Source organism: Callionymus lyra, chromosome 8, assembly GCF_982586985.1.
Source record: "Callionymus lyra chromosome 8, fCalLyr1.hap1.1, whole genome shotgun sequence".
NCBI lineage: Eukaryota > Metazoa > Chordata > Actinopteri > Syngnathiformes > Callionymidae > Callionymus > Callionymus lyra.
Window position 1 is genome coordinate 15,947,607 of NC_141825.1, and position 14,880 is coordinate 15,962,486.

Consider the following 14,880-nt stretch of genomic DNA (forward strand, 5'->3'; position numbering starts at 1 on the left):
TTGTTTGCAGGCCAACGTGAGGGTGGTGATAGTCCACTGCAAGACTAACCAGGCGCTGGCTGTCCTGGGGAACTTTGTCCAGGCGTACTTCAAACTCACAGAAAGTCTTTCACTCAAAGTTCTGCTTCTAAGGGGTTTTTTTTTTCTCTCTTCTTTCCAGGACCATCTATGGCAACGAATTTGAGGTGAGCGCCAACACTTTCTTAGACTGCCACAGGACCGAGCGCGACAACAACCACTGGATCGTGTGCACGGGCGACCCCTCGGGCGAGGGACTGCTGTTTTTCAGCCGCACACTGTCGGTGGCCGCCGGGATGGAGAACATCGAGCAATGCAGGCAGGAGTGCGACCTGAGAAACATTAAGGAGGGTAACAACGAAGACGCCTCGAAACTGCCACAGAAACAAGACTAAATATCCAACACAATGTCTTCTTGACATAAAACCCATAAAACACACCACAAACCTTGAAGACTTGAGGTTTGGTTCTTTAAGTTTCATGCAGTTGGCCTTGGTTACCCCCCAGGAGGCCATCTTGCTGCTTTACGGCATTAGGTCGGAGACGGCAGTTGCGATCATTTCTATCACAGGCTAAAGTTGTGAATGTACTTTTTGAAGCTTTCAGAAAGAGACAACCAATAAAACAATCTTTAAAAAAAATGCACGAATGGACTATATAAATAAAAATGACTTACTTTCTTACTGTGAGAGTGCAATTACAGTTTCTCAACAATAGAGGGAGCCAAACTCAAATATGTTCAATCTTCAAAGCATTGTTTTAAGAGAGTAAGTAAGTAAGTAAGTAATATTTATATAGCGCTTTTCGAGTGTCAATACGAAGCAGAAAATAGATCAATATAAATACACAACATAATTGCTTTTACAGAAGAACTCAGAAGAGATGGAAACCTTCTAACTTCACGTCTATAAGCGAGACCCTGAGGTAAAACAAATTTTGTTTTTTAGTATTGGACGAACAAAAACTTGTTTCCATTAGTAAAAGAAGGAGCAGGAATCATAGAGGGAGATCTTCACATGATTAAAGACGTTCTATTCCTCCTTCACTCGTGAAAATAAAACAGAAACAATCTTATCTCCAGTTCGCTTAGGATATTCCACCTTTTTTCCACTGAGAACCATGGTCTTAGAAAAGCTGATCAGTACTGTGACGTTTGGATGTAAACAGCTGTTTGTCTCAAAACCTGCTTGCGATGCTAACTTGCGAATCACCTCTGTGACATGCTAGCATTGTTGCTACTTTGACTTTATTATGGCTTTTTTTTTGGCATCAGCACATTCACAATACAACACAGGTCATGTGACAACTGATTTAATTTCGCCGACCATCAGCGCTGACCCCAGCAGCTCAGAGAGAACAATAAACATGCTTAATACAAATGCTGAGCAAAGAGGAATATCAAGAAAGTTGAACATGTTTTCTGCTGGATGTGGTCACTCTTGACATGCTTCACACAATTAATGTTGTACATTTAATCTTCACATTGAATACATTCAACAGCAAAATAGCTTTTCTTTCCTACAAAACATAAACAAAAACACTCATCATTATCTATGAAAGACACATGGTAATCTATCTTACCAGTTTATATCTCAAGCAAATTAAATGATAACTAAAAATGAAGGTTGTTTTTCAGTTTGGATGAATTTGGACCAGATGGGAAACATTCTTTGAGCAGAGGTTTTCATATCCTGTGCAGGAGGAAACATGAATTACGACCGGGATCGCTGGTAAAAAGTTGTGTTTGTTAGTGAATAAAACAAACTGGAATCTTTTCCACATGTGCACGACAGGTTTGTTTAGATAATCTAATAGGTTTTAACGGGAGAGAGAAGAATAACGTTCTTGAAATGGAGTCAACATTATAAAAACTTGGTCACATTCTTGGTTCTACAAAAAGAAAGGAAAAAAAACCTCAATATAAACTCTATAATTAAATAAAATACGTTATTCCACTTCGTCCATTATTAATATCGTCCAATCATTTTATTTAAAGCTTAAATACCTAAATTATTACTAGTCTGACATACATTATCCTGATATGATACTTAATATACAGTATATTTGTATATTTTTGTAATAAATGGAGCTGCTATTACACGTTGTGGACAGACGAGGGAGACATGTCAAACGATCACATGTTCAAGAGCCTTACACTCGCCCACTGGTGAGTAAAATAGTTAATTTGAAAGGTGTATTATTTAACATTCTTAGTGCAATTGTAGTTAAGGTTTCAATGGATTTCTCAAAATTCAAACAACAAAACACAACGGCTTAGTAATGGATAAAAGCTTTACATCCAGCCACACTTTATTTTTATTTTTTTTACGTGTCATCGTAAATCAAGACCAATAATAAATACACAAAGTCGTCTGATACATCGTAATAAAAACAAAACAAAACCAAAAAAATAAAACAATGAGTTCAATTTGTCGACTCCGCTTCACCGCTGATCCAGGCCATGTTTTCTTTTCTTTCCAGAGCTCGTGAGGAGAGTTCGCATAACAGAAGTGTTATTGAAGTTTAACCTTATAAAGTTCAATGAATTACTTTCTTAATAGCAAATAAATGCTGAGGATATTTATTCCATACATGCAACGCGCTCAAGTCCTTTGAAATGATGACTAAAGTGGCGGTTTAGAGTCAAGTATTTGCTTTTGTTTTTGAATAAAAAAAACAAGGTATTTTTTTTAATCTGGAACAATGAAGAATCCCGTAAATCATCCATCAATGAACAACAAAACGTTACTTATTAAAACCCAGTTGAGAAACTGCTGTTTGTCTCTCTCCTCGAATGTGCTTCTTGTTTGAAGTGTTGCATGACTCAAACTATATGTAAATATTAAGACAATCATTTGTGATTTTAAGCCTCAAGGAATTCCAAAAAAACAACCGGAAATGACTTTGTTCTTCTGTTAGCCTGAAACAAGCAGTTTACATAACATGTATACTTCAGAAAAAAATATGGAATTCCCTTCAAGGAAAATACAAAGAAATAATAGCAGAAGATGAATAACTAGAACTTGTCCGGTTTGATTAAAGCTTTTTAAAGTCAAAATGTTTTTTTCTGTAGTTTTTTTTAAATACATACAGATGTGTATTATTGTCTCTCTTATATATTTATATAAATACGGTGTCAGTGGTAGGATAAACAAACTCCTCATTACTTCTGATTGACCATTGACAACATCTGCTTGTACTTATACATATGTTTTTCTTTGTTTTTCTTTGTTTTTAGGTACATATTTTCTTAATTCCATGTTCTTTAGCGATCAAAGGCACAAAGATGTGTCCATGTCTCATTGTTTATGGTCCCAGGACTGTTCTGATCGCAATTATTATTTCATTTCATCAAGTTGTGTTGCATTGTAACTTTGTGCTTCTCACATACACAAAGAAACACAACAGATTTTAAAGCTCCATCGATATATCAGTTTTATACCCGCTTGTCTATCCTCCAAAAGAACATCAGTGCGACCTATCATGAGAATTTAATCTCTTTAGAACAAAAGCACTGCAAGATCCTACCATCATGAACCAGAACTCAAGACCCCTGTAGCCCCCTTTTACGTCCATAAAAAAATAAATACATAAAAACACCCTAATATAGGGACCACCATGTCTGCCTTCTGACACATGAAAAAAAGGAAACGAGGTCTGAAGGTTATACAGCGACATCAGGCCAACAAGGAGACAACATCATGCATCTGCAAGACATCAATGTAGCGCATCTGCTTTTTGCTTCATCCGCACAAAGCCGTGATCGATTCCTGAGATCTCATAATCTAGCACACATGTTCCTGTCACTGGGAATCCTGTCGATAAAATAAAGCCTTTATGTCACCACTAAGATTAGCATGTTAAAGATTGGACAGCACAGCAACCAGACGCCTTGTAAGAATTCCTTTACATTTGTTTGGTTATCAATCTATTCTAAGCTGGTTTCCCTGTCTTTTTATTTGGCACATATATGGATTTCTATATGAGAATTAAAATGGACGACTTCTGTTTTCTCTGCAGGGTTCATGGGACAATCTTCAAGGAGAAATTGATGTAGATCAGGGGTGGGCAATTATAATTGTTCAAGGGCCACTTTAAATTCAGTGAATGTTGTTAGGGGCCGTCAAGCAAAAAGAAAAATGAAAAGATCCCTTAAAAAAAAAGGACATTCGTCATTAAGCCATGACATATATTAAGATTAATAAAATGCAATTGTATTCTTGTATATACAATTTTTTTTCAAAACATTTCTTCAACTAACTTAAAAAAACGTTTTTGAGGGTATTAGGGGTTTTTGTGTTCCGATGAACCGACCCCTCCCCAGCCTCGTACGTGGTGGTGGAATGAAGGACAGACACATGGATAGTTTAAGTTTTTTCCCAGCTGCGTGCTGGACTGTTGTGTCTTTCAGTGTGAATTCTCAAACAGGTGTCCACAGATTTGCTGGGAGTCTGGGATTGTTTAATCTTTCTGTGTGTGCAAGGCTTTGTGACCTCGGCCTCTGAGTTGTGAACCTGAGTTTAGTTTAAGTGAATGCAATGCAAGAAAGGGATTATTTAATATGAATTAAATATGAAAGATTATCAGTTGATCAAGTGACTTTTTGAAATGTGTGTGAAATATAGATGATTGATTACAGAAAAGTTGTCATTTCCTTACAAGGGATTAAAAAAAAAACACAGAAAAAGTTAACAAGTGTTATGTTGAAATGAATAATAAATACAAAATACATTTGTTAATGCATTAGAACCATTTATACATGATCATACTTTGACATTACGAGGGCCACATAAATACAGTCATGTGGCCCACGGGCTGCACTTTGCCCAGGTCTGATGTGGAACCACAGCACGGACCAGAATGGATCCTAAGTGACTCCCAATTGTTCTGATCACGTCCAATAGGGAGGAGGAACTATACAGTCGTATCGTATATGTTGACTTATCCTCAAGTGAATATGTTAAGGCCTTTCCTTTTGGCTTAACTCTTTTTTTTTATTATTACCATCTCACTCTTCCTCCACTCATGTACAAGAGTGTCCATGGAACGACCTCCACCCATTTTTTCAACTATTCCAAAAATATTGTCCATGTCCTATATCTGACAATAAACCCGTATTGTCGTCTGATTCAGATTTGTACTCCTGACGCTTGAATATCCTCCAATATTCGCGTCTCGCGTTGAAGCTCCCGTCGATCCACTCCGTGTTTCCCGCGCGTCCCCCCCGGCCACCTTATCCGCTGCACTGTGTGAGCGAGAGACGCGACTCTTGTTTACAGCACAGATTCCACGGAGCAGCGAGGACTTGCCGCCTGCCTTTTTCGCCCGAGACCCCCGGAGCTTTTTTTTTATTTTTAAAATCTTCCAGCCTCTGGATCGTACACGCAAACGTGGGGTGATATTCTCGTCCGTATCACCACGTTTTTTTTTTCCTCCCCTCCACAAGGATCGAGTGAAAAAAAAAAAAAAGAAGAGAGAAAACAACGTTTTTTTTTTTTGGTGGCGCGACTCCACGGACGTGGTCTCCCTCCCACCCTGGCCCAGGTCGTCTCGCTGTGGAGATCCCTCTCTGTTGCGTGGCACAAGTCTAGGGTTTTTTTTTCTTTCGATTAAGGACGCCGGGGAAAAAAAAAAATCCATTGGAACGCCGACTCTGAATGCGGACGGTTTGACGTTTTTTTTTTCGTTCATTTTCATCCTCCCCGGCCACCACCCCTTGTGTGGATCTGTTTTCTTTTGGACCCCCCTCTCACGTTCTCACACGGGGGGGTGCTCCCACACCGGCCGTGGACCATGTTGTTCGTTCTCTAAAAAAGGCTTGCTGTCCATCGTTTATTCTTTTTTTATTTTGTTGTGGAGCCTCCATCTCCTTCCTTGACCGTCAGTAAGGCCTGCTTCCAGAGATGGAGACTGAAGATGGGGATTACCATCTTTCATCCAGTGCAGTCAGCGCTCTCTGTGCCCACGTCAGAGCATCTTGTGTCGGGCAGGAATAGCAAAACATCTCACAGGAATCACCTGTGGTGACCTTTTTTTTTTTTAAATATTAATTTATATATTTTTTTGGATTGACACGCCTGCTGTAGGATTCGTTGTTTACCCTCCAACGGACATTTTTTTTTTTTTACGTTTTATTTGTGTATTTTTTTGTGGAATAATGTTCAGGAATATGGGACCCCACGTACCGACCTTGTTTTGGGGTGTGTTGCTGACTGTCTTCACCGTTGGCGTGTGGCCCACAAGAGCAGGGAGTAAGTGTTTTTATTTTCAATATTTTCTCTATTTTCTTCAATTCTATTTACGTGCCAATAAACGACGTAGCTTTACGTGTTAGCATCGACGAAGCACGAGCCTCGTTTTATTCCACTGCACCATTAAAATAAAATAAAAATACTGATTGTATTTGGATTAAAAAAAACATGTATTTATATCAAATCGATATTTATTTTCATTATAAAAAAAAACAAGTCGTAGCAGACGAAGGAGGACCATGTGTGCCAGGATTACGTGAACGCAACACACGAGACGTTGTTTTCTCGACATTATTCGTATGAAATCGGGTTAAATGGAGAAATTCCAACAAAGAAATGGACCCTAAAAATACTAGTCGTAGCCGTGTTTAGTCGAGGATGAACCCCAGGAACGAGGTGATGAAGCAGCTCTCCGAGCTTGAAGGTTGCTACGACCATGTGGCCATTTTGCATCTAGAGTATAGTGTTGCGTTGGTGGGCACGAACCGCACCAATCTGACGAGACGAGCTCATCTTTTCTAGTAAATACCTTAAAATAATGTGTTATAACTGTGACAGTTCGAGGAGAGAACTGCGTTAGAAATTAATACTTCACTAGAGATTATTTTAAACGTCATAAAAACACATTTAAGATGAGAAAAACACCACATGAGATTGTTATGTACGAATTAATGTCATTAAATGATTTACCCTATTCGTTCAGAACATTAAATTAAATGATATAATACTTCAAAATGCGATTATGCTTTCATTTATGTGGTGAAGTTACATAAAGACTCAATAATATCTAAAATAAATCGCAATATTCGGTTAAAGATGTATTTGAACCTTCCTCTTGCATTTATGTCAATTTGTTCACGGTTTATGTACAAATAAAGTTTTCTCAACTTCACTCTAACTTTATTTAAATTGTTTACGAACAAGGACGCAGTTATGTAATTAGTTGTTGAACAACATGGGGATAGGATTAGTAGCTGCCTAGCTAGCCTTCAATAGTATTTCAAATAACACAATGTGTATATCTATGAAATAAACAAGTTATAATTTAAAGTTTGTGATTGTTTATGTGTAAAATTATACATTGTTGCTTTATGCTAAATTAAACCGCATTTATTGTCAACAATTAGATATTCTATGATTAAAGCAAATTATTTTCTAATCGAAGTACTTGAATACTAGAAAACTATGAATGTCAAATTCAAAAATAATAATAATATCACTTGGAAAATGCTTTTAAACAGTCCTTCAAGTGTCACCCTAGTGTTGACTGATTGTTTTGTTATCTGTTTTTTGGGGATTTTTCACAATATTGAAGATATTTAACAATTTAAATAAAAAATGTTTTATTAAATGCATTCTTGGAATTCTCACAAATCAAAGATGTTAACATTCTTCAAAAGTTGCTTTTTCTCATTTAATATGAGTCGTATGTTTTTGGCAATAGCTATCGACTATTGTGAAGCTATTTATAGGAAAATTATTGATTTTGAGTCAAATAAATGTAAGTTAGTAAGTAACCGTCATTTGTAAAGTGCCTTTCTAGACCAGGGTCACAAAGTGCTTTAACAATCAAAAACAATACAGATAAAATAGTAGTTTGTCTGCATAAATGTGTTTATCTGGCATGTTTTAAGAGTAGTGAGAACCATTGAGGGACACACTGACACAAACATAAAAAGGTTCAGCTCTCACTTGTTGTTTTGGTAACCGCATTGGTTTGTGTATCTTTTAGATGTTTTGTTGCGATGACTTCCGCGCCTACATTTGGTTCTTCTCCTAAAGGGTTGTGTGGGAAGGTGGCGACCACTTGTCTTGGTAGGGACACATGAGAGTGACCCCTATTAGCATTCAAATCGATCAGTGGTCCCAACACAACAGCACCGGGGTGTGTGTTTCTTCACACCCTCCCGAGCTGGTGAGACACCCATAGACGCCGCTGGGGGCTGCGAGACAAGTGGCCGCTCTTAGATCTTGACATTCTTTAGTGTTTTTAAACATCAGAACAAAGAGTCGAGAGACAAAGACCACGGTGGATCTCAAGACCGGGGGGTGGGCTTCTCTGGGTTTTATCACTGGGTGTTTGCTTCAATGAGGAGAACACAACTTTATCTGGAAGCACCAAAATGATCTTTTTTTTTTTTTTAGTTCTAGAACTATCATAAATGAAAGTTCACTGCTGAATTTCGTGTGTGTCCAAGAGAGGAACGCATTTGTTTAACTGAAATATACCAGTGTTACGTCAGCACTTGGCACTGCCGCGATGAGTTATAAATAGGTTTTGACATGGTTGGCACAGGGGTCGTGCAAGTACAGACGCACATCTGTCCGGCTACACCAGGACACGACAATGACCTGGTAAATTCCTCACAAAGGGAGTGAGATAAAATAAAAAAAAAAACAGGGAAGAAAATCCGCCACTTTCCCCTCCATCTTTCCCTTCCGTGACTGCTGTCAGTCTTGTGTAAGGTGTCCATCTTGCGGTGCGATGATGCGGCCCACCTTCCCCCTCCACACACAGAGAGCCGTGGACGTAGCGCCCACTTGCGTCGCGGCACCGATCGTGAGTCGGACGATCGCAGCGCGTGACTTTGTTGTTGTGCAACTCCCCACATATACTGCAGCAGGACTTGGCGTGACAGTTGTGAGTCAGTGGCGTGCCCCCGTGGATGGATATGAAAGTGTGTCACTGGGCTAGAGTCAAACACTCTCCTGCAGCCCTTCCACGCTGCCAGCTGAGCTTTACAATGCTTAATTAAACACTTTATTTCAAGTGTCCTTTTCCCTCGGATTGATCCATCCATCTCGATGCAACGACTTGCACGTTAGCATCATGAACCGTGGGTTTAATGGCCTGTGGAATATTGGAGCGCTTGTGCATCATTGTGAATGTAAGATGCATACAGGGATGTCTCTTGCTTATTTACAAGAAATAGATTCACATGATGACGCTAAAAGCTTTCTTTACATTATTATCCCTTTTAAAATATGAAGTGGAATAAAAAATGGATGTATTTCTAAAAAGAAATGTCAATTTTAAACAATGTTTACAGTTATAGACATTATCTACACGCTGTTAGACTTTAAATTTCCTGCTTTAAAATAGAATGTGTCAATTATAAGCTAAATAAGTAACCCAGCTACTTAGCAATACTACTTTTAATGCCTATACACACCAATTAAATCTCTTTTTAAACTATCATATTATTTATATCATGTATTTAGATACAAACAGGAACCCCTGCGTTGTTTCTTCGTGTTATCTTGACCTTTTAGTATATATTTTATTGAGTATTATTTTGATTGTTTAAGCGCTTTGTGACCCTGGTCTGGAAAAGCACTATATAAATACAAATTACTTACTTTCTTACTTACTTACACCAATAGCAACATGGCTAAGCTAATAGCTTGTAGCATAGCGACTTTTGCACGTAAGCTACTGTGATAAGCTAACTGCTGTGTGAAAGATACAAACATTACAATTCACTAGACTTTTGGTCTCAAATCTTACTTTAGTAAAAAATAGTTTTTTGTTATAATATTTAGATACTTATAGCTTTCTGGCTTAGCCTGTTAATTCTAGGTTGGCTAATACGATTTATGCTAACTGTGGCTGTGAATATTAATGTGAATAAAAATAAAGAATGTTTACTACTGGCAGTGAAAATATAAAATGAAAATAACATAATGTAGGTAATTAAACTTCTAAGTGTTATTCTTTGACAACATTTGTAGATAAAACTTGTTTCACAGTCACTTTATTTCTATACATTTGTGACCATAGTTCAGATATCGGTTGTTGAGCTGCTTTTAACAAATCCGAAGCACATGTCTGGCCTCGGTGGTAAACAAAAACAACTGCGGTGGTAATTTTGGAAACGCTCCAGCAAATGATTTTTATATTACAACCGGCGCAGGAAGTCAATAAAATAATCACCATCTCATTTCAATGCGTAATTAGGCCCCAAAGGTTTTCCTGTGTAGGTGAGGTCAGAGCCGAGCATCAACTCCTCAACAATAGACTCTCTGTCTCTTTATTTGTCGTTCAAGTAACGGCGGAGGCTTGATATACACTACTGTTGTGAATCTTTGCGAGGGCGACGCAGTGTAGTGTTACTGTTTAGTTGACATCTGAGCCTCTGCGTTTGAAGTCCGGTCCGCTGAGGGGAAGTCGCCCACCCGTCCGCTGGTCAGATGACTTCCAGTATGCCGAGGATTAGAAGCAGTTGATGTGGCAGGTGCAAGGGAACATGACCGCACTGTGACCGCCTCCAACTACACACATTATCTTCCTTTTGGTGATTGTTTTGGTTTAGAATACAGCGTATATTACAGCGGTAGTGTTTTAAAAGTTACTTCTCGCACAACAACAATTTAGAAAAGGCTGCAAAGATGTTATGTATTTATTAAGAATGAAGTGAAGCTCACGTTAAGTTATTGACCAACAGTGTTTTGAGTAGAGATTCAGGATGGAACACAGGAATGAACTTGCAAACCAATGAATAATATAACATTTAGGCAAGATAATTAAAGACGTAAATAAACGTTGATTATGTTGTTAGTTAGCTGTTAGGAAAAAACATTTTTATTTATTTAGATATTACTATTTATCTCTGCACATGTGAATACATACTCGTGTCTTTTAGTATGTTTTAAAAAACAACAACTCATTTTGTACATATTTATGTATCGTAAACTTTAGGAAACCACCATGAATTTTTGCGGTGCTGTAGGAAAAAGGGTTTATTTGTACTATTATCCGAGTACTTGACTCTGGCCTCGCAGAATTCACAGGCCGCGTGGCTCTCGACTTCAACTGGTGTGAAACCAAAATATGGCCAGAAATCGGCTTTAAAGGCTGCTGGAGTTGACTGTATCCTCTCGTCCTCAGTCATCGTCAGGATCTCGAGTGATTTCCTTGTCCCTCAGCTGCGGAGGACATAACGACTGTTGCCATCTAGTGGACTAAGTTTAATTAGCGGTGTTAATTTCAAATAAATTTGTTTTATTATTTTATTTCCTAAACACACTTTGTTGAAATGCAGATAGAAAACTATGATAAAAGTTATATTTTATTTGAAAGGCAGAAAAAATACAGTTCTGTGCACTTGAATATCGATTAACGGCAATTTTTAAAAAAGTGATTAGCAATGTAAGTATAAGGTAGGAGGTGGAGTATGTGTTGTCATTTCAGCACCTGAAGAAGAGTTTATGATTACAAGCGTGTAGTTAGACTTGATTTTATCTTCAAGACCAGTTGTACCAGTGGGACCTCCACACCGTGTTAACTCTTTGTAGAAAAACTGACTCTAGTTAAACCATAAAGTGTATTTTAACGACTAGATAAGCGGAATTCCCATCTTTTGTTGCCGTTACAAATTCCTATTGGAAATTCTATTGTGTCGTAAAATGTGGCGAAGACAAACAAACCGAATTGTTTTTTTTTTTTTAAATGAAAGTTTAAAATATGTCTCACGCTGATTCCTAACACAGGTGCAGTTTGTTGACGCATGTTTACCGTATGAGCTTATATCCTCAATTTTGACCCTTGACCTTTCCGTAATTTGCCACAGACCGACAAAGAGGGTCTCTTTGTGACTTCGCACACGCGTGTTTGTGCGGAGACGTGTCGGCGGAAGGCCAGGGCAAGGTTTATCAATCATAAACACGAGCTGATGGATCCCATTACGGCGCAGAGATATGCGTGTTTACTCAGCAGCGCGAAGAGCAAAGAGAGTCGGACACATGCACGCCGGGCTGATCCCCCTCCACGGACTCCCGGAGATCCACATCACTCACCGGTGGACGTGGTCGCGGCGCAGCAATCTAAACCTCATTGAGCTTGTTGTCCTCACAACACATGGATTGACCAGTAGGGATCGGAAGCCCTGCAGGCGCCGTCCTACTCGGGCATTTTCTAAGGAAATGATTGGAATTCCTGGCGCTTAACATTCCTAATGAGCAGACGAAGGGATTCACGAACAATGGGAGGAGGGTTTCTTTTTTGTTCTGTATGTTTGTTAGTCAAACAAGAGGTTTTTTGGGGGGAACCGCAAGAATAGATTGTAAGAGTGTGTGCTGAGCAGAATCATGAGATGTAAAGAGTGGTTTTACTTAACTCTTGTTTTTTTTATTATGGTAAATTGTCCATTTTCCATCTGTACCCAAGTGTCTCTGGATAGATGTCGGACTTCAGTCATAGTTTCATAAGCAAGCTTTAGAATCTTCTACATTATTTACTCACTTTCCATTTTACAGCACAACATTTTAACCCTGAAATTGACTGGTTTTGACGTCTATTTCTAATGAAATTGCAGATATCTTGCACATCAAACTGAAATGCGCTAAACGCACATAAAACATACTTAAAATGGCTACAAATATTAACGCCAAACAACTTGTATTATCACTTCAGAGTAGAACAAAAGTGCCAAATTAAGATTATAGGTGATACAAAAAAACATTGTTATTCTAGTCCCTTGACCATCCAAAACTGATTAAAGTAAGTGAAAATAAAAACAGGTTTTACATGTTGTTTAGTAAGAATTCTTTGTTTTGTTTAATAGAAGGATGTTAATGTTTTAATCATTTAGACAATTTTCAACCCCTGCTGGTTCAAATACTTAAAAAAGACACTTTTTTTCCTCATTATTTTTATATTTGTATCTTCCCAGTATTAATTAAAGTAGTTTATGGATTTTTGCAGCAATAAATTGATGAGATTAAAAAAAAATCTATTACTTGGATCAATTAATTACATATGATTTAACAATCTCAAGAAAATGACAAATTAATTTGTCTCCAAAAGAATCACTAATGTATCATTTATACTCATGAAAGAATGTTGTAACATTTAAACTGTCAATAACATTAAACAGGCACTTACAAATAACCATTACTTACTTACTTATTTATTCATTTCAGTAGAGTGTGTCTCTGGTCACGAGCCGTTGCTCAAAGTTTGCTTTTAACATTCTAAGTCTTTCCAGACAGGAAGTCGTTGAGGGATTAAAGCATCAGGTTGTGTGTAAAGTGTAAATTTGTCTTTTGTCTGGGTTGCAAAACGCGGTTACATGCAAATGTATACCTTTAGGATTGAAAGACGAGACGTTTATTTATCCATTTTAAAACAATAAAACCTTCATTGTATCCGTTTCAACCTCCTCTACGTCGTGTTGGTCTCTGAACACCGACCTGCATCTCTCTCTCTCTCTCTCTCACAGTATCTCCGGCCAACCCCCCCATTTTATTAATGCCCTCATCAGGAAGTGGAGCCCAGCGTTTCTCTTTGCTAACAAACAAATTAGTCTTTGTATTGGGGCGTCTCCACCCCTCCTCCCTGCCGCTCTGGCGGCTGGAGGACCTGGAAGAAAATTCTCAATGAAACAAAGAAGACATGCAGCTTGATGGCGCGTGAGTGCAGCCCGGGGGCATTAGTGTTGATTGGAGAAAGCAAATACTACTTTCTCTCGCTGCTATCATTCCCCTCCTAAATTTAGAGAAGCGAATCAGCCTGATGGGGACAAATATAGACCATTCATGGCTCGAAACAATGCAGCTACTATTTTAGGGAGGAACGGTTAAAAACAAAGGATGTCGGTTGTTTTGTGGAGTTCATTAAATCTAAGGAGCCGGACCGACTGTCCTGGTTCAGATGTTTCTCGCCGTCTCGTCGTCGTCCTCCGCCGGTTGCGAACCTTGTTGAGGATCACACTCGTAATGAGCACAGGACAGTGTGTGTTTTTGACGGCGTGCTAAGCCCCTTTAAGAACATAACAGGCTTAACCAAGGAGCTCATATGTCAAGGCAATCGCGGCGCCGATTGTTGACCCTATTTCTGAAAAATGTCTAATAACAAAGTCACTTTTTAGATGAACGAGTTGTATTGCACCGATGGTTTATGAGATAATAACATTAGCAAAATGTTAAAAATGTGAAAATGTATGTTCTTTTAAAATGTAGAGGCATTTCGATTATTTTTTTCTAAAGCAGTGTTATCATGTTCTATATAAGGTTGTTGACGACAATACAATTAGCTAGCTCAACTAGCATTAGCATAGCGCTTTTCCAGACCAGGGTCACAAAGCGCTTAAACAATCAAAACAATATTCAATAAAGTATATACTTTAAAGATCAAGATAAAACTGCTAACACAGCAGGAGTTCCAGAAAATCAAGGAAAAGCCTGAACAAATAAAAAAGTCTTTAAGATTGTTTCTTGAAAGAGTCCGTAGATCCATCAAGCACAAAGAGAGAGGAAGATCGTTCCAAGGCTTAGGAGCTATGAACAATTGCTTTAATATACAAAAGAATGAATAACATTCACAGTTTATACATGTTTCTACACAAAAGAATAGCATGTTTCAAGTGTAGCTCTTTAATTTTTGAAATTTATTGTAAGAAATGCATCATTTACTGATAAAGTAAGTAAACTTTATTATCGCATAATAACTCTTTCATTTTAGTAATTCGGGTTTTAATATCAGTAAAACGAGATTAAATGTATTTCATTTGTGTCTGGTGGCTGTGTAACTAAATCCTCAAAATGACAATGAAGAGGTATTTAAATGTATTTTATAATAGTGTTACACAAGTTTTTCAATAACGGATTTTAC

At 38.1% G+C, this 14,880-nt stretch overlaps 2 protein-coding genes across 3 annotated transcripts in view; both read left to right on the forward strand.

Annotated features, from left to right (window-relative positions):
- LOC148073818 (cilia- and flagella-associated protein 161-like) overlaps positions 1–653 on the forward strand; it is a 5,134-nt gene extending 4,481 nt beyond the window's left edge. For both annotated transcript variants that reach the window (XM_087796922.1, XM_087796921.1), the window contains exons 7-8: positions 11–84; positions 161–653. In XM_087796922.1, coding sequence (XP_087653048.1) covers positions 11–84; positions 161–413 — 327 coding nt within the window. In that variant the 3' untranslated portion in view covers positions 414–653. The remainder of the gene's footprint in view (positions 1–10; positions 85–160) is intronic.
- Positions 654–5,984: 5,331 nt separating this feature from the next.
- The window catches only part of LOC148073819 (insulin-like growth factor 1 receptor), an 83,337-nt gene continuing 74,441 nt past the window's right edge, over positions 5,985–14,880 (forward strand). Inside the window, exon 1 of the mRNA XM_087797975.1 lies at positions 5,985–6,269. Within this exon, the coding sequence (XP_087654101.1) occupies positions 6,176–6,269 (94 nt within the window). The 5' untranslated portion in view covers positions 5,985–6,175. The remainder of the gene's footprint in view (positions 6,270–14,880) is intronic.